Source organism: Camelus ferus, chromosome 17, assembly GCF_009834535.1.
Source record: "Camelus ferus isolate YT-003-E chromosome 17, BCGSAC_Cfer_1.0, whole genome shotgun sequence".
NCBI classification, from domain to species: Eukaryota; Metazoa; Chordata; class Mammalia; order Artiodactyla; family Camelidae; genus Camelus; species Camelus ferus.
The window spans coordinates 596,496-621,013 of NC_045712.1; the positions used below are offsets into that span (position 1 = coordinate 596,496).

At 41.8% G+C, this 24,518-nt stretch overlaps 1 protein-coding gene across 4 annotated transcripts; it reads left to right on the forward strand.

Annotated features, from left to right (window-relative positions):
- Positions 1-1,684: 1,684 nt before the first annotated feature.
- On the forward strand, positions 1,685-23,953 carry LOC106730524 (serine/threonine-protein kinase Nek10-like). 4 transcript variants are annotated; one of them, XM_032458040.1, is made up of 9 exons: positions 1,909-1,958; positions 2,487-2,640; positions 2,943-3,088; positions 3,472-3,630; positions 8,020-8,130; positions 15,694-15,802; positions 18,690-18,742; positions 18,826-18,881; positions 22,999-23,953. In XM_032458040.1, exons 4-9 carry the CDS (start codon positions 3,541-3,543, stop codon positions 23,045-23,047), a joined length of 468 nt encoding a protein of 155 aa, XP_032313931.1. In that variant the 5' UTR covers positions 1,909-1,958; positions 2,487-2,640; positions 2,943-3,088; positions 3,472-3,540; the 3' UTR covers positions 23,048-23,953. The 4 variants fall into 4 exon arrangements, with proteins under 4 accessions (XP_032313933.1, XP_032313931.1, XP_032313932.1 ...); XM_032458041.1 differs by lacking the exon at positions 1,909-1,958 and having other exon boundaries at positions 2,218-2,640; positions 18,826-18,857; XM_032458039.1 differs by lacking the exon at positions 1,909-1,958 and having other exon boundaries at positions 2,225-2,640.
- The last annotated feature ends 565 nt before the right edge of the window (positions 23,954-24,518 follow it).

The following is a 24,518-nucleotide window of genomic DNA, read 5'->3' on the forward strand; positions in this document are numbered from 1 at the left end:
CTGATCCGATGGGACCTGCTGCTGCCACAGTTGTGTCTCGGCCTGTTCGGGCTGCAGAATTGTCGTGTCGGGGCTGCGTGGCTGAGCCGGATGCTGCCCGGTGTGTGGAGGAGCGCTGCGGGGGACAGGCTGAGGGCGTGCTGCCGCGCCAGGGTGCAGGCTGCTGTGCGGGCAGGCCCCTCCGTGGGCGGAGGGTGTGAGTGCCGCGTTCATGGGTGCGAGACCCCTTCCTGGACTCGACCCTGCCTGTGGTGTCGCCTGGGTCTGTTCCCGAATGTGGATGGTTCTTGACTCCCTGCGAAGCCTGGTCGGGCTGGACCAACAGGAGCATCAAAGCCTGGCCCACCCAGCCACCACGAGGTACCACAATGCACAAAAGAGGCTGGGGGCCAGAATAGGATCTGCAGCGGTAAGGGGCTGGAAGCTGTCCAGTGGATCAGATTGAGGCAAGTGATGAGCTTTCTTGTGTATATTTGTCAGGGGCTTTTTGTCGGATGGGATTGTCGGGGCTCGTCTGGCATCGGGGTCTTCTGCCCTGGTCTTGATAAGCGCCCCTTTGCTATGATATGGGTGCCGATCTCTATTTTTCTGTAACTATATCTAAGCAAGATGTGAGAAATGGAGACAGGTACATCAGAAGCAAGATCTCCCACGTCGCCTTTCAACCCTCATGCCAGCACCCCTGGTCTGACAGTCTGGGCAAATCACTGCCATCGTCTAAGATTTGACCCAGGGTGATGTCCCCTTTGACGTTCCCAAGGTTCTTGAAAAATAAGGGACAAATCAGAGCCACACATTACCACTGGCGTCCAAGAGAGAGTCATCATTTACTGGGTATAGTGTCGGGTCCCCTCACTGGCGGTCTGCACATTCTCTGCCCCGTCCCATTCGGGAAATGGATTCCTTCAGCTCATGTACCTGATTGAATTCGTATAGTGATATTTAAAAGCACCATTCTTCACCGCAATCCCCTCAATGACACACTCACAAAACCAAAACTTTCATAAGTGCCTGAAAATCTGAACGCCGACACTGGGAAAGGCGCACTGTCCAGGGGGGAAGCAGGGGTGATAGGCAGTCCATGTCCACGAAGTTTTCGAGCATGTGAGGTGGGGTGAGGAGGAAAGGCTGGAGAGGTGGTCCAGAACACGCTGTGATGGAGACTAGGCAGTTTGGGAGGGGCACTGCGGGATTCTGGGACACAGCAGTTGTCTGCTTCTCTGCTGGGCTCCTGTCCCTCATTGATGGCTCATCTGAACCTTACGAGAGGGGCAGTTCCCCTGCCCTGACAACGTGGGGACTCAGCCAGCCCCCATCGAGGGTGACTGAGGCATACACACCCCTCAACCTGGAACCCGGCTCCTAACCAGTCCTGGGGAACACGGACGTCTCAGCCCATTCTGTCCCTGCTGGGCGAGCTGTTCTTCTGAAAACTGGTAGTATTTGGAAGTAAGAACTCTTTTAGGCGAGAATACAAATCTGGGTGGATGACAGTTCACACACTTGTCCTAGCCCTGAGCGCGCAGCCCCGCCCCCTGGCCGAAGGATCCACTCCCTGTGCACGCAGCCCGGCCCCGCCCAGGTGCCCTCCTCACCCATGCCCCTGCCTTGGCGGCCAGCCCGCCCCTTGATCAGGCAGGCAGGCAGGCAGGCAGGCTGGAGGAAGGAGGCAGTTGTCCCCTGCGGCCCGGGTTTCTTCTTAGCGGCGCTGTCACTCCTCAGCCTTCCAGCGGCGGCGGCTGCTCAGGCAGCGGCGCGTTCCCCTTCGGAGGAACAGCTTGAGTTGAGCGGCGGCCGCGGAGGGGACAGCCCAGCGCATTGGCGGCGCCGGTGGCGTCCGCGTCGGTTTCCATGGAGGCGGCAGCGGCGGTTGTCATGGTAGCGGCGGCGGCGCGGAGGCGGAGGACACGGGCTCGGAGATGGTCCGTGGGCAGGCGTGCGACGTGGGCCGCCCTACAGTGAGCTCTGGTACATCAGGGAAGGCTCCTGGGGTACGGTGTCGTGATTGACCGCACCCCGTGTGCCGGCTGCGCACCCCCACGCAGCTTCCCACCCGACCTAGGTGTTGGCAGCCGCGGCCTTGGCCTAGGACCCTCGACCCTGATTCCAGCGCCGACCCCGAACCCCGCCAAGCCGCCCCGTCTTCTGCGCGCCAGGAGTCTGGTGCTGGCCTGGCTGCTCTTGCTGGGGCTTTACTTCCGCAGCTTCCCAGGGCGGCATTCACTCAGCGACGGGAGTCGGGGAGGGGCACAGGGCGTGGAGGCCGCGCCCCGGTGTGGCCTTCGTGACCCCCAGGACGGGAACTTGAGCCCCATCCCCAGGCTGAACCCCTCGTGGCCTTCCCTTGACCACCCCCAGTGAAGCCGCCAATTCCTTCAGGTGTTGAAGCCGGTTGCAGCCATGGTCTAGAATGCGTTTGCAGTGGCGTGTGTGCAAAAACCCAGAATCATCGTCTTGTTTCGGGCCCTTGCCTGTGTTTTCCGCAGACGGCTTAGCTTCAGCACCTTCCTCGGTGCCAGTGGTGCTCTCCTGAGTAAGCTTTCTTAAAAGCATGCAGTGGCAGCAGTGTTGGTGTGGAATGTTTCAAACCTGAAGTTTCCAAATGGATTCTGCTATGGTAGCGTTCGCGTTTCAGGAAGGGTAAGTCAGCATCGCTGTCTTGATTTCTTCAAGTATCATTTGGTTTTAGATCTCAGTTGACGCTCCCCCCGCCACCGCCCCACTTTGAGCCCGACTGAGCTTTCCTACTAGCAGATAGGCATCTAGATGTCTTAGCACAATGACTGTGGGCTTTTCCTTCTAAGGCTTTAGCGCTCAGTGTGTATGCAGCCCAGATGGAGTTCTTGGAGAAGTAAGTGCAGGCTCCCTGGGCCGGCTTCGGATCCCTCAGAAGCGTCCGTGGAATGGTGGTGATGGTGTTATTGATTTGTTGTTTTAAATAGAACCAAGCACCTGTCGTCTTTTGTGCTGACGGAGATTTGTGGACTTGGAGGCTCCCTTCCACCTCAGCCTTCATGGGAGTGTGTCTCTTGTGTTGAATGAAGGAAGCAAACCATTTGTGAACACTGCATGTCAGATACTGCGCTTGGTACGTTATCTCATGTTACCTGAACTGCTACCTGTAGAGAGGGAAGGGCCAGAGATAGCTGTCTTTCAGTCGAGAAGCTGTTTGGAGGTGAAGCCAGTACTTATAGTCGCCCAAATAGTCAGACTTGAGATTGGAACTTGAGATCCTCTTTCGGTTGCTGTAGCCCTTTTGATTGCTCCCTGTTTTCCTTAATTAGTGTTGGCAATAATTTTGGAATTTTATCCTATTTTACCCTTACAAGCAAATTGATTTCAGAAACGTATTCAAATTTGAATGTTCAAAATTTTAGGAATGCATAGTGGTAATGTTTTACCATGTTTGCTAGATAAGTACGAAGAGAATATATAATGTGTAAGAAAATTTTTTTGAATATTTCCTTCCAGTTTGTGTAACCTTTTGTTAATGAATATCCGGACTTGAAAACCATTCTAAGTGAAAGAAGACAAAGATTGATGATCACATATTCTATGAATCCATTGAATTGGAAGTCAAGAATATGCAAATCTCAATTTCATAGACATGAAATCCATCCCAGTTCACAGGTTAGTGGCTGTCCATTTTCTCTCAGTCCTATTTTTGCGTGCAACATCTTCTTTATATGAATATGACCTTCATACTGGTCATATTGCTTAATATGCCATGCATTCATTCTTTATGTATGGCATGTAAGAGTGTATCAGAAACTATTTATCCCTTCTTATAATAATAGACATTTGGGTTAGTACATTTTTCGTTAGTATGAATTCACATTTTGAACATTTATACATGCATCTTTTTTGTAATAATCTGTTGTTTTAACATGTGTGAAGAATATTTGCTAGCAGTGATATTGGGTCGTTGTGTCTTAAATACACCTTAACTGCCTTTTGAGTATTTCCTTTTTTATTACCTTGGTTTCTCTTTGGTTTTTGTGAGTCCATTGTGTGCTTTTGGTCTATGGTCATCCTGATTCTCCAATACATTAACCCATTTCTCTCTCTGTTGTCTTTAAACAGAGAATTATATAATCTCAAACACATCCTGAAAAGAATGGAAACAAATCTCTATATCCTGGCTTCCCTCTCCCATCCTTAATGATTTTGATGCTGTGTTTTACAACTTTATATTTATTCTTTTGCAAATTCTTGCCGTTATTGCCTTTCCAAGGATGGTTTTCTCATTTCTAGATCATCCTGCTTCTTTTCTCATCAGGGTCTAAAATTCTCAATCTTTCTTGCAGGGTAAGTTTCTTATTGCAAGATTCTTTCCATGTTTGCGTGTCTGTGAAACTTTTGATCTCTCCGGTTATTCTAAAGGATTGTCTTGTGGCATAGGTTATGCTAGATTGCACGTTCTTCTCATTCAGGGATTTGTCTCTCTCTGTGAACTCCCTTCTTGGCCTGCAACGTTTGTGTTGAGAAATCTGCTGAAAGCCTGATGGAGGTTCTCTTGTGATTGACTTGTTTTAATTTTGGTGCACTTAGAATCGTTACTTTATCATGAAATTAGGTCCTTTTCATGACAACATGTCTTGTTGTAGGTCTCTTTGTGTTTATCTTGTTTGGATCCCACTGTGTTTCCTGTATTGGGAAAGCTGATTCTTTCTTCAGTTTGGGAAACGTTAGTCTGATTCCTTCAGTTCCTTTTTCCAAATCCCTTTCTCTTTCTTTTCCATCTGGGGCCCCTTTGATTCATAGAATGGCATACTTCTTATTATCTCAGGTTTGAAATACATGGCTCCCATTGGTTTTCACTTGCTTCTCTATGTGATGTTCAGATTGTGTGATTTCCCTTATCCTGTCTTTGTTTTTTAGCCTTTTTTTATTGATTCATAATCATTTTACAATATCCTGTCAAATTCGAGTGTAGAGCATAATTTTTCATTTATACGTGAACATGCATATATTCATTGTCACATTTGATTTCTCTGTGAGCTACCATAAGACCTTGTGTATATTTCCCTGTGCTATACATTATATAATCTTGTTTATCTATTCTACAATTTTGAAATCCCAGTCTATGTTTTCCCACCCCCCACCCCCTTGGGAACCACAAGTTTATATTCTATGTCTGTGAGTGTATTTCTATTTTGTATTTATGCTTTGTTTGTTTGTTTGTTTAGATTCCACATATGAGAGATCTCATATGGTATTTTTATTTCTCTTTCTGGCTTACTTCACTAAGTATGACATTCTCCAGGAGCATCCATGTTGCTGGAAATGGCATTATGTTGTCTGTTTTTAAGGCTGAGTAGTATTCCATTGTATAAGTATACCAGTTCTTCATCCAGTCATCTATTGATGGACATTTAGACTGTTTCCATGTCTTGGCTATTGTAAGCAATGCTGCTATGAACATTGGGGTGCAGGTGTCATACTGAAGTAGGTTTCTTTCTGGATATATGCCCAGGAGCGTGGTTCCTGGGTCATGCGGTAAGTCTATTCCTATTCTTTAGAGGAGTCTCCATACTGTTTTCCACAGTGGCTGCACCAATCTGCATTCCCACAACCAGTGTAGGAGGGTTCCCTTTTCTCCACAGCCTCTCCAGCATTTGTCATTTGTGGACGGTTTTGAATGATGGCCATTCTGCCTGATGTGAAGTGATACCTGATTGTAATTTTGATTCACATTTCTCTGATAATTAGTGATATTGAGCATTTTTTCATGATCATTGATCATTTGTATGTCTTCCTCGGAGAATCGCTTGTTTAGGTCTTTTGCCCAGTTTTGGATTGGGTTGCTTGTTTTTTTCTTATTAATTCATATGAGTTGCTTCTATATTCTGGAGATCAAGCCTATGTCCATTTTATTTGCAAAACTTTTCTCCCATTCTGTAGGTTGTCGTTTTGTTTTCCTTATGATTTCCTTTGCTGTGCAGAAGCTTGTAAGTTTCATTAGGTCCCATTTGTTTATTCTTGCTTTTATTTCTGTTGCTTGAGTAGAGTGCCAGTAGGAGAACAGTTTTGAGATGTATCTCAGATAATGTTTTGCCTATATTTTCTTCTAGGAGTTTTACTGTGTCTTGTCTTATGTTTAAGTCTTTGATCCATTTTGAGTTTGTTTTTGTGTATAGTGTGAGGGATTGTTTTAGCTTCATTGATTTACAGGCTGCTGTCCAGTATTCCCAATCACCATTTGCTGAAGAGACTGTCTTTATTCCATTGTATATTCTTGCCTCCTTTGTTGAAGATGAGTTGACCAAAAGTTTGTGGGTTCATTTCTGAGCTCTTTATTCTTTTCCATTGGTCCATATGTCTGATTTTGTACCAATACCATGCTGTTTTGATGCCTGTAACTCTATAGGATTTTCTGAAGTCTGGAAGGGTTATTCCTCCATCCTCTTACTTTTTCTTAAGTAATGCTTTGGAAATTCTAGGTCTTCTGTGGTTCCATATAAATTTGATTATGATTTGTTCAACTTCTATGAACTATGTCCTAGGTAATTTGATAGGGATTGCATTAAATCTGTAGATTGCCTTGGGCAGTGTGACTATTTTATAAAAATGGAAAGACGTCCCATGCTCCTGGATTGGAAGAATCAATATTTTAAAATAGTCTTCTTTAATTTCCTTAATCTGTGTTTTATAGTTCTCCATGTGTAAGTCTTTCACCTCCTTGGTTAGTTTTATTACTAGGTGTTTTATTACTTTGGGTGCTATTTTAAAGGGGATTGTTTATTTACTTTCTTTTCCTTTTGGTTCATCATTAGTGTAAAGAAATGTAACTAATTTTTGTACATTAATCTTGTAATCTGCTACCTTGCTGAATTCTTCAGTTATTTCTAGTTTTTTTGTGTGGACCTTTTAGATTTTTCTATTTATATTATCATGTCATCTGCATATAGTGACACTTTTACCTCTTCTTTTCTAATTTCAATCCCTTTTATTTCTCTCTCATGCCTGATTGCTGTGGATAGGACTTCCAAGACTATGTTGAATAGGAGTGGTGATAGTGGGCAGCCTTGTCTTGTCCCAGATTTTAGTGGGAATTTTTTGAGGTTTTTACTGTTGAGTACTATGCTGGCTGTCAGTTTGTCATATATAGCTTTAATAATGTTGAGATTATTCCCCCTATACCCACTTTGCTGAGAGTTTTTATCATAAATGGGTGTTGAATTTTATCAAATGCTTTTTCTGCATCTATTGAGATGACCATGTGGTTCTTGTCCTTTCTCTTGTTGATGTGATGTATTACATTGTTTGATTTGTGTATGTTGAACCACCCTTTGGTGTTTGAATTAGAGAGGTGGCAACTTGTGTTGGGTAACAGTAGGGAATTGTTAGAGCAAAAAGGTGTCTTCTGGTACTTTTCCATCCCTTCTCCACTCTTACCTGTGACTTCCTACTACTTACTCCTCAAATCTAAGTCATGCTGGCTGGGCTCTAATGTATATGAGTTCATTTCTCTTTCTTCCTGATAAGATTAGTCCCTGCCATGTGATCTCTCTCTCTGATCAGTTGCAGCATTCATACGTGCTCACAAGCAGGCCTCTGACAATGTGTTAATAGAGATATGGGCTTCCTGGTCCATAGTATCAGGTCCTTCAGGACAAAGATCAAATTACAGCGTTTAGCATGGTTCTGGGAATGATACAAGCACTCCAGCATCTCAAATAATGCATCTTTCTATGTCAAGCCTGTTATTTGCAAACTTAATTCAATTCATATGTGCGACTAATATATAATTCAGTTGTTCTATGAAAAATAATATCAATAAAATGAAAGAACAGTAACATAAGTAGAACTAGCCTTTTGAAAGAGAACACAGTAATATATTTCTTCTGGATTGTAGAATGAACAAGGGTAACATCAAGTCATGCTAGTTAGGGTAAAACTTTAATTCTTATTCAGTCCCATGCAGGGAGTACCGTGACTGACCCTCAGTAATGCTTCCTGGGAGTCAGCTATGCATTGCTAATGACTTGCTGATAACGATTTTCTCATTTTATGCAGCTTCCTCCAGCTCTGCACCACAATTTGAAAAGAAGGGTTATAGAGAGATTCAAGAAAAACCTCTTCAGCCAGCAGAGTAACACTTGCAACTTGAAATCTGAAATTAAAAAGGTATGGTACTCTACATACAGGAATTCTTTTTGGCTACCAAGCAAAAACACACCATAGGAATTAATTTGTCTGCCTCCTGAGCTTGCGTCCTCTACTTAAGCTCTGCCCACTGTGAAAGGGCATTGTCCATGGTTGTCTTAGCCCATTTGGGCTGCTGTAGTAAAAAGACCATAAGATGATGTATTTAGAAACAGCAGAAACTTATTGCTCACGGTTCTGGAAGCTGGAAGCCCAAGATCAGGGTGCCAGCATGGTCGGGTCCTGGCATGGACCCGCTTCCGGGCTGCAGTACTGCCGACTTCTTGCTGTCCTTACGTGAGAGAGGAGGCAAGGGAGCTCTCCCAGGCCTCCTTTTATGGGCATTTTTAAAAATAGGAACACTTACATAAGGACTTTATCCTTCTGGCCCAATTTACCTCCCAAAGGGCCCACTGCCCAAAACCATCACCTCAGGGGTTGGGTTTCAACATACAACTTCAGTGTAGGACACAAAGATTCAGACTGTAGCTTCGCTGAAGATAATGAATCAAGGCTATGCCTTTGCCTCTAATTTTCTCACCTTCATTTCTGAAGCCATCAGTCTCAGAAGAGTAATAGAATGTTCTTTCAATATTATTGCAATGTTTTCCTAAAAAATGTTATTAAATATATCTAAGTGTGTATATATATATATTTAATATATAATATATATATAATTTAATATCTCTTACACACACACACACACACAGACACATACACATTAGACATTTCTAGTCCAATCTTTATTAGGATATTCTTCAACAAACCCCTGATTTTAGCTTTGCAACTTGGAACAAGTCAGCTAACCATCTGAGGCCATGGATTTTTCTCAGCTATGAGGATGAAATGAACCATTTCTAAGGTTCTTTCCATAATCGATGTTCTGCAGTCTCCTAGACTGTGGGTGTTGGTAGATATTTCTATTCTTAAATAAGGAAACCGAATCACCAGCTGGTTAAGCCAACCAGGCAGAAGGAAAATTGCTTATCTCTGGTTAGTACAACTTGGTGACAGAAGTCCCTTTGTCCTGTTTGACATCTGTAGGGACACAGGATCATTTTTGCTTTCAACCTGGCTGAGAGGCAGATTAAGTTACCCTCTGAAGGATGCTCTTCCCCCTTGTCTGATATTTTAAGCTCGTGGTGGTTCACGCCCTTATGAAACCCTACGATCAGGGAGGCAGGCCTCGCCTCCTGTGAGCTAAAGAAAGCTTCTGCTTGGCATGTTAACCAGCTCCTCCACTGAAACCTTGTTTCCTCATCAAGAATTACTCTCCCCTTTCTCTATGCGTTTTCACTCTTACTGTTGTTTTAAGTAGCTCATCATTCAAACAGACTCGCATTACCAGTTTCTCCAAAGGCAGTGAGTATGTCTTGTTCATCTTTGATTCCCTAGGGTCATACCCAGTGCCTGGTAGGTGCCTGATGGTTAATATAGTTGAGTATCAAATAGATTCTAGGTTGGTGCACCTGCACGCTGTCTAACATGGCCTATGCTGGTTCCTATTCTTCATTGCTATGTAAGTATTGATACATTTATACACTTCTCCATGAGCAGAAAGAAGCCAAATTGTCCCTAGTCTGAAACCTAAATGAGGCATTTGTGACCTGTTTTTCCCCCTTTGTGATGTAGTCTTTAGCAACGGGTTTTGTTAAGAGATGGCTTTTTCATCCACTGTGCCATCACAGAGGAGAGGCCCATTAGCCTTTGACTGCCACAGCCTGTCCCACACCATGGCCGTGGAGCAGTGGTGACAATACACGAAGTGCACTCAGTTTCCACCTCCCCCTCTGAATCTCCCCGTGAAATCCAGGGACTCTGCACCTGCAGTCTGAAGGTGTTTTCATGGGATGACTGTGCCTTACTTATGAACCGCCTGAGACCCGGGGTATACAGATGAGCCAAAACATGGACGAGCCCTTTTCCGAAAAATGAAGCTCTTTATTTTTTTGACTCACCTGAGGTATCTTCAGTCCAGCCTGCTCAACCTTGGCTAGAATTGCAGGAGAAATAAAGCATCTGAGTAACTGGATAGGGGTCTCTGAGGACCAGGATTTTCAGCACGGGAGAGAAAAGCAGCAGAGACAAAATAGAAGGTATTAATTCAAATTAGAATTGGAAAGATCAATATGAATGAGTATGAATTCATGATAAATCTTATCTTTTAAAAATATTCATATTTCCAAAAATTTCATTAAGATTGTTTAGAAACTAAGCAAGCAGCGGTGTGCTCCCTCTGAACCCACAGCTTTAGAAATACATCCATTGGCAGCTCTAGAGCAGAAACTGAATGAGACTAGGCTGGAATATCTTAACATCACAGGGTGCAGGACTGGGATGCTGTCCAGGGCTCCCGAGGGTGTGTCAGAGGACTCAGGAGCCCACTGCTCTCTGTTGGATAATTAGAGCATCGAAGAGAATAATAACCACAGTGGATCAAAGGCACCAACTAATGTTTAATGATAGTGGAAAAAAGAAAGGAAATCCCTTACTGGTTACCTTTGGAAGACAGTGAGTGACCAACACCTTATTTCAAAAATTGTTTACAGAAGGAAAGAGTCAAACATTTATTCTGCCTTTCCCTTGTGAATTCTGTCTCAGGGTAACTATGTTGATGGAAGGAAATTCTCTCATTACAGAACTCATTCAGCTAATAAGTACTGAAGGTGTAAAAATATTGTCATTCTGCAGCCCCTTAAAAGAAGTGATGGGTCTAGACATGACCCTCCTTGGCTGCTGCCATCACTAAAGAGGGACAGCCGGGCATCCCATGCTTCCTCATGCACGTGCGTAGCACCGTCTGTGAAGTTTACTATAAGTAAACGCTTGGACCTGCATCTGATCAGCCTCTAAGATTTGAGTATAAGAAATTAGTGAGTGTAAATACTGACATTTGTGTTAACAAAGTGGCCTCAAAAGCCTAATAAAACCTAATAGAAAGAAGCTGTAGGTTAGAAGAAATGAAAGAAAAAAAAGGTAATACTTTGTGACTTAACATGTTATATAATTCAGTGAAAGAGGACAAGGAAAACCTAAAGAAAGAAAGATCAGAGGCCTGGCGAGTGAAGTGTGATGAGAAAAGTGCTGAAACTTTTCTCACTTCTGACACTTAATCTCATTCATTTTGGCTTAATTTCCTTCCGAGTCCCTCAGTTGATTAGCTTCGAAGTCGTTTATGTAGTTGTCCCACAGCAAAGATAACCTTATTTTATGATATGAAAAGAAGATACAGATTGGGGAATTAATGAGGATTACATTTGTAGTTTCTCTCTGTTTTCTTCTATTTAGTTTTTTGCCCAGAAAGTAACTGTGTTCTCAGTTGACCTAATAAAGTGGTAAAATTGTTCAATATTTGCTCGACATCAGTGTGTTTGGCGGGAAGGGTGGTGACAGTGATTTTTTTTTTCTCTTTAATAGTGACCAGTTTAGTTCAAAAGCACACACAACCATTTGCCCTTTGGAACTGTAGTTGTTTGTTCAGAGCAGAAGAGCCCTTTTATATCAGTTCAGAAGGAGGATCGTACACGTTCTTCCAAGCAGAACATAATGCTGAAGACGGGTGGTGCCCCTCAGCTCAATATTCATGAGCCAAGAGAGGGCCCCACAGTGCTGGTCTGGGACTGCTGACCCACCTTGTGGCCTCAGCTGGCCAGAGAGGCCACTGCTTAGAAAGCTTCTGTTGTATCACCCAGATTTCCACCTGCCGGGTGAACATTTACTTGCCATCTGGTATGTCCAGGCTTGAACTCACCATCTTCCTCCTTTCTTTGCATCAAATATCACTGGCATCATCCGTTTTCCTTCTGCTCGGTCTTCAAATCATGCGGTCACCACCAGCTGTTCCACTTTATCTCTTGCATCTCCTACCTTTTTAACACATGAGGGTCTTAATCGTGCAGGTGGTTTTCCTTGGCCTTTGATATGATAGCCCTGGTCCTGCCACTTAGGAGCAAATTACTTTACATCCCAGATGCCTCATGTGTAAAGTGGGCATAATGCCTACCTTACAGGTTAGTTGTAAGGACCAAATAGAACATCAAATGTATCTAGAATGCAGTAAGCACCAACTAGTGGCTGTAATTGCTCCTGTTATTAAGTAAGACTATTTGATCTTCAGTAGCCATTCCTTCCTCCTGGTTACCACCTAGTCTGAGGTCTTGGCACCCTTCCTTTGCTGATCTCCTTTTTTTTTTTTTTTTTAAAAAAGCAACTTTTATTGTGGTATGGTTCCTATACAGTAAACTACACATATTTCAGATGTACACTTTGATGAATTTTGATAGATGTCTACACCCATGAAACTACTGCCACACTCATGACAGCTCACATTACCAGCACTCCCCAAGAGGTGCAATTTCCAAAATGCCAATTTATCCCTTCCCACTCCCTTGAAGCCCTGATAACTTTAAGTTTGTTCTCTATGTCTGTGAGTTTGTTTCTGTTTTGTAGATAAGTTCATTCATGTGCTTTTTTTTTTTCAGATTCCACATATAAGTGATAGCATACAGCATTTTTCTTTCTCTTTCTGGCTTCACTTAGAATGACATTCTCCAGGTCCATCTATGTTGCTGCAAATGGCATTATATTTTTATGGCTGAATAGTATTCCAGTGTATAAATATACCACATCTTTTATATCTAGTCATCTGTCGATGGACATTGGTGTTGTTTCCATGTCTTTGCTAGTGCAAATAGTGCTGCTGTGAAAATTGGGGTGCATGTGTCTTTTTGAATTCTATTTTCCTCCAGTTATATGCCTAGAAGTGACATTAATGCATCATATGGTAAGTCTATTCCTAGTCTTTTGAGGAATCTCCATACTGTTTTCCACAGTGGCTGCATCAAACCACATTCACACCAGTAGTGAAGGAGGGTTCCCTTTTCTCCACAGCCTCTCCATGCATTTGTCATCTGTGGACTTTTGAATGATGGCCATTCTGACTGGTGTGAGGTGATACCTCATCGTAGTTTTGATTTGCATTTCTCTAACAATTGGTGATGCTGAGCATATTTTCATGTGCTTGCTGGCCTTCTGGATGTCTTCTCCAGTCGGTTTTGCCAGACTGTGGCAGTGTTCTAATCACTTGCTTCCAGTTTCCTGCCTCCCCATCTGACTCTGGGTCCAGCTGCCTTGGCCTCCGCTCTCTGCAGGTGCCTCCTCATGATCTGTCTGCATTCACACCAAACCCCCAGCCCCATTCAGACTCTTACATATATATTGCATCCAGAGTGATCCTTTTAAAACAGAATGTGGTCATCTCTCTCTCTCTCTGTCTCTCTCTCTCTCTATCTCACACACACACATGCACACACACACATACACACACACACACACACACACACACTGTTCATGGGTCTGAGTATAAAATGCCAAAATTCTCACCACAATGTTCATGTCCTGATTGGTCCCAGCCTTACCCCTCTCCCCACCCTCACTTTGTACCACTCTCACCCTTTGCTGTCTCCTCACGGGACACAGGGCCCACCTACCATGCTGCTTCCTCCCCAGCCTGCACGTACTCTTTCCTCTGCCCGTGATGTTCTGCCCACTCCATCCTTTACTCACTCTTGCTCATTATTCTGTCTCTCAGCAGAAGCATTATTTCGGGAAAGCCTTCCCTATCTCAGTTAAGTCTATCTGTGACTTCCTAGAACCACCGGCCTGGCCTTCAGTGCATTCAGCTCAGTTGCAATTTTACATATATCCAGGCGGGTATTTCACAGACACATTTTTCTCTAATTAGGCAGTCAGTTCCAAGAATACGATTTTTGGCCACCATTGGTTGTTTTCGTTGCTTGGAGCTGTGCATGGAACACAAGAGTTCGTTTAAAAAATACTCCCTGAGTGAATGAACAGCACTTGCCTTCCTCTCTTCAGCCTAAATACCCATGCCTCCAGAATGTTGGGTTAATGTCCTAGCCCTGTATCACTCTGCCTCTAATGTGCAACGCCCAGCCTCTGCCCTCGAAGTCCTCCCACCTGGATGTCTACTTGGCTTCCTTGTGTCCACCCATATCCAGCCTTTGGGGTTCAGCTCCAGTGCCCCCTCTGCAGAGCTTCTGAAAACCATGTTGGTAAAGAGGGTGAGAAGGGATAAATTGGGAGTTGGAAATTTGCCCCTCTCCATGAATGATGGAAAGTTTAGGTGGTGATGGTTTCCTCGGTGTATCCATGTATCAAAATTCATCAAATTGTACATCTGAAATATGTGTAGTTTACTGTACAGAAATTATACCACAATAAAATTATTTTAAAAAATAATTTTTAAACAGACAGAGAATACAGACTTGTGGTTACCAGGGGGGTGGAGGGTGGGAAGGGATAGACTGGGATTTCAAAATTGTAGAATAGATAAACAAGATTACACTGTATAGCACAGGGAAATATACACAAAATGTTATGATAACTCACAGAGAAAAAAATGTGACAATGAGGGTGTATATGTCGATGAACGACTGAAAAATTGTCCTGAACACTGGAATTTGACACAACATTGTAAAATGATTATAAATCAATAAAAAATGTTAAAAAAATAATTTATAAAAGCCACGTTGGTCTTCATAGCTTTAGCATCCTTCTTTGTGCAAGTTTAGATCTCAGCACCTCATTTCAAGCTTCCTTATTTAATGAACAGAGGATGTGAATCCAAGGTAACTACTGTGGCATAGTCTAAATTGTTCCTTTTGCTTCTGGTTTGTTAATATGAATCGACATTTTTAAAGCATATTTTATTACACAGGCACAAAACTTGGCCAGCCTAAGTGCTGGTTAAAATGAAAGTTGAAAGGAAGTTGAAAATTTCATTAAAAAATTCAACTATATAGAGGGGAATTAAATGATTGGAACTTTAATAAATTCTGGCTTTTAGTGAACTCCTCTTTCCTTTGCAGTGTTGAGAATTAATGTGTGGAGATTAAAATTAATTAATGGTGATTCAGAAAGATGTATTAAAAAACTTGTTTGCCTTGGCCGGACAAGAAGGCATTTTCAAAGCAGATACATGAAAAAGCATAGATTTGCTCTATACATAATGTTCTGTTGAATAATTGGAGTTTATTCCTCCCACGCCTGATAAAATAACATTTTGGCATTCCAGACCCCATGCCATTATTTTTCTATCCATTTTAATTTTGTTCTCATAAGACTGTAAAGTATAGGGTGTGTGTGTGTGTGACTCACCTGACAAGGGAGCTGTCTGCTTGCTTTCACTGTAATTTGCCTGCCTCTAATTTATAAGTCCTTTTTTTCTGGATGGTGGGGATGGTGGTTGGGGGAGGTAGTTTGGTTTATTTACTTACTTATTCTTAGAGGAGGTACCGGGCCTTGAACGCAGGACCTCAAGCATGCTAAGCATGCGCTCTACCACTTGAGCTACACCCTCCCCTCTTATAAGTCCTTTTGAAAGGAAGAAGATGGGTCTTTATCTGTGTCAGAGAGATTGACAGCCGAAGAGCCCCAGTCCCTCTTGCGGAGACACGCACGGAGGTCTCATGTCACTTGACCCTGAATGTGAAATAAGACGCAGTTTTACTTTTTCTGTTTCAGTTATCCCAGGGATCTCGAGAACCAATTGAGCCCAGCTTTTTCACAGCAGATTACCATTTATTGCATCATTCATCAAGTGAACACAGCCTGTCCTCAAATAACTCAACAGGTAATGGTCTTCAACACAGGAGTCTGGCTTTCATGAAGAAACAGATTGGTATTTTTCTATCTCTTTCTGGCTTACTTCACTTAGAATGACATTCTCTAGGAACATCCATGTTGCTGCAAAAGGCATTATGTTGTCATTTTTTATGGCTGAGTAGTATTCTATTGTATATAACACAGGGAAATATATTCAAGAACTTGTAGTAGCTTATGGTGAAAAACAATGTGAAAATGAATATATGTATATTCATTTATGACTGAAGAATTGTGCTGTACACCAGAAACCGACACAACATTGTAAACTGACTATAACTCAATTAAAAAAAAGAAAAAAGAAACAGATTTTTGGATCAACAGCTATCCTCAAAAGATTATCTTTGATTTAAAATGGAAATAGATCTTATACTTATTATCTATGATGGTAGTTGAGAGGGACGTGCAGTAGGAATCGGGCCATTCCCTGAGATTTACTTTACCCACTTGGGACAGCTTCCTTGATCATTCATTAATACCAGAAGCAAAGGAAATCCATGTGGTTAAATTGTATTTCCTTTTATTTCTTCTTACCTGATGCTGGGGAATCCAATGCCCAAAAGCATCCAGGGAGAGAAAAAGCAGAAAGGAAGTGTTTGAGTAAGACAGAAAATTTGAAACTTACCTGAAGAATCATATCAAACATATTTAATTTTTTTTTTTTTGGAAAAATCTCACATAGAGGGGCAATGTAACTTAGGGATTAAATGTGCATACTCTGTGAACCTAGAAGCCTAGGTTCAAATCTCAGCTCAGTCACTTAGTAGCTGACCTTGAGCAAACTATTTGACCTCGCTGAACCCCAGTTTTCTTGCCTGTAACATGGGGATAAAAATGTTACGTGCATCTTAGGATTATTGCAAGGATCAGTGTAGATACATAACATATGCTTAGCCAGTATGCTTATGGGCTGAGCATAGTTTAACTCTCCTTGTGTCGTGTGACTCTCAGAAGAGATCTTCAGGCTACTCTGAGGCTGTAGAATTCTGCATAATTTTTGAATCCCTGTAAACTACAGTTATGTCCCTCATTGGGGCAGAAACAGAAGTGAACCTTTAAGGGTTAAATGAAAACCTGCCATTCCCACAGCCAAGAACATCACTCATTGCTGGTGTGCTTTTGTTGTTGCCTAATTTAGGCAAATCATTTCATGTAATAATTATCAGACTTTCCCTAAGACTTGGATTCCTGGGATAAGGCTAACCTGGGCAGGCAGAATTTCATTTAAAATAGCCCCTGAGAAATGTATGAGATCCAGATAAACTGTTGTCTAAAGTCATTTGTTTTCATTTATTTTTTAATTGAAGTATCATTGATTTGCAATATTGTGTTAATTTCAGGTGTACAGCAAAGTGATTCAGAGATATATATATATTCCTTTTCAGATTCTTTTCCTTTTCCATTGTAGGTTTACAAGATATTGACTATAGTCCCCGGTGTTGTACAGTAAATCCTTGTTGTTTATTTTATATACAGTAGTGTGTATCTGTTAATGCCATACTCCTAATTTATCCCTCTCCCCAGCCTTTCCCCTTTGGTAGCCATAAGTTTGTTTTCTGTGTCTGTGAAGTCTGTTTCTGTTTTGTAAATATTTGTATAAATTTTAAGATTCCACATATAAGTGGTATCATACATTATTCTTCTTTCTCTGACTGACTTCACTTAATATAATGTGGCATATATACACAGTGGAATACTACTGAGCCATAAAAAGATTTTAAAATAATGCCATTTGCAGCAACATGGATGGACCTAGAGATTGTCATACTAAGTGAAGTAAGTCAGAGAGAGAAAGACAAATATCACATGATATCACTTGTATGTGGAATCTAAAAAGAAAATGAGACAGCTGAACTTATTTACAAAAGAGAAACAGACTCAGAATGGAAAAAGTCACTTGCTTTTAAAAGTATCCCCCAGGGCAGTTCAGTCAGTCACAGGCCAGATTTCTGACAGCAGCAGCTCTGATGAGGGAAGAGCTCTGGTTGAAATCTCTCAGTGGTCAGAGAGGGACTTGACAAGTTTTCCTAGAAACTGGACACACCACCCCAGAGCAGACTTTGTGTGTCCCTCGTCACAGCAGGCTGGGCAAAAGGGAAGACAGCAGAACCATGAAGCACTTTGGGCTTTAAGCCAGGCTTAAAAAACATGGTGCCAGGATTCACATCCTCATGCCTGCCCTTAGCCTTCAACGGGTTCTCTTCTCTCTCCTGAGTGTCAGGGGAGCTCCTGGCCTCCACGTGTTGATTGATTTGAGTGGAATATGGTCAACACTGCTTTGGGTGGCACTGGAGTATGTTAAGCGCTGGCATATGATACTCAGACTAAACAGGAAAAGAAATCTTGTCCTCTAGCTTTAAATGTATTATATTTCCCTCCTGGCAGCCAACGGAAGGGGTCAGATCTTTGTTGTCGTTCACTGGCTGGTACTTCCTCCACTAAGAATTTATCCTTGCTAGTACATTTCCACTCTTTTTGTCTTGTGGATGAGGGAGAGTTTCTTAATCTTTTCTTTGCCTTTCAGGTAGTTCGTGTTTAGAGTCACTCCTTTCCTGTTCATAAGACACACACACACCCATACACACTCACACACCCCACCTTAATTGGCCAGTTTATCTGACGCCTTTAAATCTTGAGTATTATTTTTTGATGGCCGCCCCAAACGCAGAAAGCTATTAAAGGAAGAGAAACAACGCATCTGAGTATTCAAAGCCAAGACGATTTGGAATGTGTTTCTAAGTACTTGTCTTCATCATTAAGAAACTGACCTGTCTCGCTGCCTGCTTGTAATTGCCAATAAAATGCAACTGAGAAAACATGAACCAAGTGCCAGACTTGCAATAGTTTCTCTGTTTCAGGTCTGCCTACCAGCTTTGCTCTGGAGGAGGGCATCACTTATGAACAGATGCAGGTGAGGTTTCTGCAGCGCCTCTGAGTGATTCCAGTTTGTTGCTTTTAATTCAATACTAACCTGATTTTTTTTTTCGATTTTAGACTGTGATTGAAGAAGTCCTAGAGGAAAGTGGGTATGACAATTTTACTTCTAACAGATGAGATCCAGGGTTTGCTTTCAAATATTAAAGTTCAATTTAGAACTTAGAATTCATCCCCCCCAACCGTAAGTGAAAATAGGCAGCCAGTGCTGGGCAGGGGACAGACGGACAGAATCCCCAGGATGAATAGTTCCAACAACTGCTGGGACTTTCCTAAGAACCCACTTCTGGCCAGCTTGCCACAGGCGGCTGGCTCTTACACTCGACCCTGTGTGTCCCCACCGCCAGAAGCTGCCACCCAGGAAGCCCAGAAGACCCTGAACACTGAGAGAGTGCAGCCCCATGTTGGGCGTCAAAATCTGCTACCAAACTCAGGTCCAGCAGCTTGCTTCTCACAAATCAATACTGAAGAGTGACAAATGTTGGTAGAAAGGACAGTTGCCTTTTGTTCGAATGCTGGCAGTCTGGGGAGATTGTGGACTTAGTGTCTACATAAAACAACTCCAAAGAGTCACTCGATCATGAATGTTTTCAAGGGAAAAAGGAAGTGACCTCAGTTAAATCATTGAGATGGGGGTCAGTCATTTCTCTCCCCTCCCCACACCCCAATATGCAGGCTTGTTGACCGCTTGTGATTTTTCTTTAGATGCCGTCTTGTTCACATAGTTTGTTCATAAGTTGACAGAAGGGGAAGCTAGGAAAGAGATCTGGTCATCTGTTCATCACTTAGTCTCCATTTCTACTTCTTTGATCTAGGAAGCAACCAACATGTTAGACAAGATATTGTGTGATCAAAAGATTTGAACGGTGCTCTATGGCTGGGATTGAGCAGGGCATGGGGGTGCCTGACTTAAGTTTAGTGACCAGACAAAGGGACCTCCTGCAGAGAGCTCTTTCCTGCCAAAAGCTGCCTTTACATTAGTTTATTTGACAGGCAATCCCAGAAAACTCTGGTAGGTATTGAAGAACTCAATGAAGATTTCATTTTCAAGCAAATTACCATTGTGGCAATTGAACCACAATTGAACATGATCCCACTGGGGATCTGGGCGCTCCAGGGCTGAGGGAGCTGGGATACTGATCTCTGATTCCCATCAGCCCTTGTTGGAGGCCTTTTTCCCCAGGGGACATTAGTTTCCTGGCATTTCTGGCCTGTAAGAGTGGACAAAGCAGATTCTAGAGGCCAGAGAAATCCTCAGGAAAAGGAGTGCAGATGCTCGCAGTTGGAAGTCAGGCCAGCATATTTTGAAGGGGTTTGAATGAGGGGATATGGGCACTGCCAGTGTCTACTATAAATGAATTGTCTCTGGACTTTGTTGAGGAGCCCACTGGTAACTGAATCATCAGATCGACCGTGAGCAACCAGTTAACACATCCTGTATGGCTAAAGTTGCTTTAGGAGGCACGGTCCTGTGGGGTTTGTTCTCCCAAAGTGGCCTTTTCTGCCTGGAGATGCAGCCTTTCTGTCCAGCTGATGAAGCTATCTGGTGACCACTGTTTAAATTATTCTCAAAGTCTTTCCCAGAGAAAGTGGTCTTAAAAACAACCTGTTACAGTCATTGTATGGAAATTAGATTCTGTTTTTGGACAGTGTCTTTTTTAGTTCAGTTTCCAGCCTTTTTTCCCTTCTGTTTCAACAAGTTATTCTTATGAATCACACATAAGATTATTCAGCTGCTTGCTCTTTTGGCTTGACACTGTATTTCCAAAATTCTACCTTTGTATGTTTAGTTCTGCTGTGATTTGTAACTTCAGAGAAATGAAGGCATATTGTTAATAGAAATCAGCCTCTCCATCATCACTCTGCTCCCACCGTCCTGGAGGGATTTGGATCGTTCATTTTCTACTCTTGATCTGAATACATCCAGCCTTCCATGGATGGTGTGAGTGTCTCTGTTCTTGAGTTTGGCAACTTCTTATTTCAAGTGCCCTTGCTTGTGGTGGGGCAAAAATCATACTTACCTTTGTTACATCTGCATTTTCTCAGAGACTCAGGATCATGGGCTATGAGTTCAAATTTTTGCAGAAAATCAACTAAGTAACAGTGTAAGGAACTTGGGGAGGCTCTTACAAGAGGTCTTATTTTTCCCTTTATAGAAATAATAATTTCAGTCTAACTTTCAAATGTATGGTTATCCTTTTCAATTCTATTATTATTGAGTTTTTAAAAAATCAAATACTACTTCTACTTTCCAAGACATATTCCTGTATTAAAAGACATTGCAGGTTTTCTTATTATGGTAAATACACAATAAGATGCTTAATAATGAAGGTGAAATTATTCAGTTATTTTCAGAATTGTGAATACAATATGACAACATGATTTAACTGATCAAGATAAAGCATTATATATGATGGTTATGACATGAAGTTTTCTTAAAGTGCTCCAAGTTAAAATGAATAATGCATTTAAACAGCCACATGGCCGTGACATTCTTCAGTTTCTAATAGCAATGATAGAATATATCACTGGGAGAGTTTTCGTGGTTTACTAGTAAAAATAACCCATGGTAGTGCTTAAAGCCATTACTTGTTTACTGGTGTCCCCAATTAATTTCCAAGAAGTAAATCAGGCTCTACATAGACACCTACGACCTCAGAAGCTGAAAACACACAGAATTCCATATATGAATCAGATCAGCTGAGACAGTCACGATTTTTCCATAGTCAAAGTATAGATGATGCTAAACATCACAGGACATACAGAGGTATTTAGAGTTAGTACTTAGAATCAGTAGAGTGTATTTTCCCAAATCGGTTTTGTAAATAGCCAATATCCTCAAAGATGTTAATAGGTGCTCCCTGAAAAATAAAGTTCCATGACCAAATATATTTGGGAAACTCTGAGTGTATGTTTTTCCATTTTTGGAGAATGTTAACAGGTATTAATATATTAAAGACTTTGAAGTGCACTGTAGGAAATTAGTCTGCTGACTTTGTTCACCCCAGTGATTCTTCATCCTTTACTTGGAACACAAACTGAGAATACCTGCCCGAGAAATATGGTTAGAAATAGGAAGCATTGTTTTAGCTCCTCCACCAGTATTTATCCAGATCTGCTACTGTTCCCATCATCCTCTTAATCATCATTGTCATCATTGCAAAATATTATACAATGATCTTGGTTCATTACCATGGCCAGAGAATTACGTGCTAAGTCCTGTATAACTCAAATTTACAATTTAAGACTGTCCCTTCAAACTTAGACACATGTGTCAAAAGCATCCAGACAACAGCTACAGCTTTAAGCCAAGATGTGGTGCATTTTCAGCTTAGATCATGGAGTTTATGTTTAGTTAGAGACAGAGAGATGCGATTCTCAAACAGAGTCTCAGGACTCTAGCTATTAGCTGTCTTTGGGGAAGTTACCGAGAAATGTTTAAATAATGGGTAAGATGGCTTGGGCAGTCAGGAGGGAGAATGTCTCAGGCACAAAATGCTGCATTAGTTAAAGAAAATGGTAGCAGAAACAGAAACAGCTGTGAGGGACCCTAGCCAGAATGAGGACTTTGGGAAGAGGGGGTAGTACTGAGTTGAGCTGAAGACAGCTGTGTAAGAAAGTGAAACAAGGTTCAACAAGCTGGCCAGCCCCAGGAGGGCTCTACTCCTGATCATTTGCAGGCTTGTCTCATTAATTACGTCTGTTACACACATAACAGTTCGCTTCCTTACCAGAAGGTTACAGCCTGGCATGCCTGAATTTGATCAGCGTTGTTTGTGAGAGTAAAAGCATTTTGTAAGTGAAGAGATGACCAGCATATCATCCTTGTATACTTAGGGGTACGCATTAACATTTTATTTTGTGACAATGAAATACGTGTTGAGATTTTTTAAAAAGTACACTGGAATCAGCTTGCATTGCTTTTCCTTCCAGTTAACTGTTGAACATGTGAAATAGGCTTTTAAGATACAGGCTACTTTGGAGAGGTGATTTTTCCACTCTAAAAGGTTATTAGTTCCCACTGAGTTTATAGTTTGAGAAAGACAGTGTTAGCAGTGGACTTCAGCAAAAGGCAGCTTTCTGACAATCTCCCCATTCTGTCCTGTTTAGAATCACATTTTGATTCCATGTGATTTGTTTGCTTATATACCTGAGCTACTGCTTTTGAAATTGAATGTGTGAACAAAAACATTTGAGGCTGTAGCTAACTCTTTCCACTTCTGACTCTTCCAGGTATCACTCCTATCCCTGGGGCACCAAGAATCACCCAACCAAAAGATGAAAATGCTGCATTTTGAAATGGATGTGGTTTTCCCAGTCAAGTTCAAGTTCTGGACTTAAGGCACTGCTGCAAGATGCCCAGGGGTGGGGAGCTGCTAGAGGAGTGTGGAAGAGAGAAGACCAGCCTGCCTCGGTGCCAGCAGGGCCGCTTCCTGGAGGTTCATCCCGGGGGTGTGTTAGATGCAGGATGACGGAGCTGTCAGCGTGCTCCTGGGAGAAGATGCTGCAGAATTCACCTGTGAGAAGGAAACCCACTCCTCGCCGAACTGTTCTCCAAGTTCAAACCAAAACAAAAAAAAACTTGTCCTATTTTTCAATGGAATATTTTATATTTTTAGAATTGCTGAAACTATTTATGTAAAGGCATCTAGCCTTCCACATATAAAAAATAGTTTTAGATAAAATTATAGGACCCAGAAGAGTGAATATATTGGGTGATTCACTGAGCCCTCAATTTTTCTGCTCTTAAAAGGAATTCAGACTATATGATTGATTTTGTAGTTTTTTGTTTGCTTTCATGAAAGGATTGGTTTTCTCTCAACCACTCGGGTGCTAGTGGTCTTGAGCCCTAAGACAGCGTAGACAGTATTTGCAACCTTGCACAGCCTCTGAGAATAATTGTAGGATTTAATTTGGACCGATAGAAGATACTGACCTATAGTATATTTATACGTACATACATATGTAAGGGGAGGAGGGAGGTTTCCATTAGGCTAATGCTTTGCTGCTAATCAAACTCATAGTGTTTTTAGAGCACTTTCAAGAGTCATAGTCTATGAAAGAGATGCGACATTCTTTATTCTGAGTCCCTTGTAACTAACATTGCCTACTTTGGTTTTAAGTTTTTATTGTTTAAGAACTTGAAATGAAAATAAGTTATATAATAAAAATATAAATTTCTTCTTTATTCATTGAGACGTCTCTAGAAAAGAGAACTCAGGATGCCAAAACTGCCCATTCCTGTGTAGGGACAATTTATGATGAAAATTCTCTAGATTCTTGTTGGGCTAAAATCTAATTGGCTTCTTATAACTGGTATAATATCAAGAAATTATTGTGAAATCAGACTGTACTTCTAGCTACTTAACATTTTAATTCTATGTAAGTCACCTGAAAGCTGAAATTATTTATGCTTTTTATTTACTTCTCACTAAATTCTATATTTACATTGATGTATGATGATCAAGTAGTATTATTTTAGTATTATCAAATAGAATTTAGTTCACTATATTTACAGTGCTTGAAACACAACATCTTGTATAGGATGGAAAAGTCTCAGTGTGAATTCATAGTATTTTTACAGTGAGTATGTTTAATACCTAAATTATATATCCAAATTCCCTTGGACTAATGCCTTTGAAAACTGCCAATGAATCCTTGTCTTTAAGCCAAATTAATTATTACAAATACACTGTAATTTAAAGCAACAGATGAGAATATAGCAATGAAAATTTCAGTTTGGGCCTTCAACC

Coding starts and splice junctions, on each gene's coding strand:
- LOC106730524 (XM_032458040.1), top strand. CDS start 3,541: ATGATCACATATTCTATGAATCCATTGAATTGGAAGTCAAGAATATGC. Junction 15,803..18,689: donor GTCCTCAAATAACTCAACAG/GTAATGGTCTTC, acceptor TCTCTGTTTCAG/GTCTGCCTACCAGCTTTGCT. Junction 18,882..22,998: donor GACAATTTTACTTCTAACAG/ATGAGATCCAGG, acceptor TGACTCTTCCAG/GTATCACTCCTATCCCTGGG.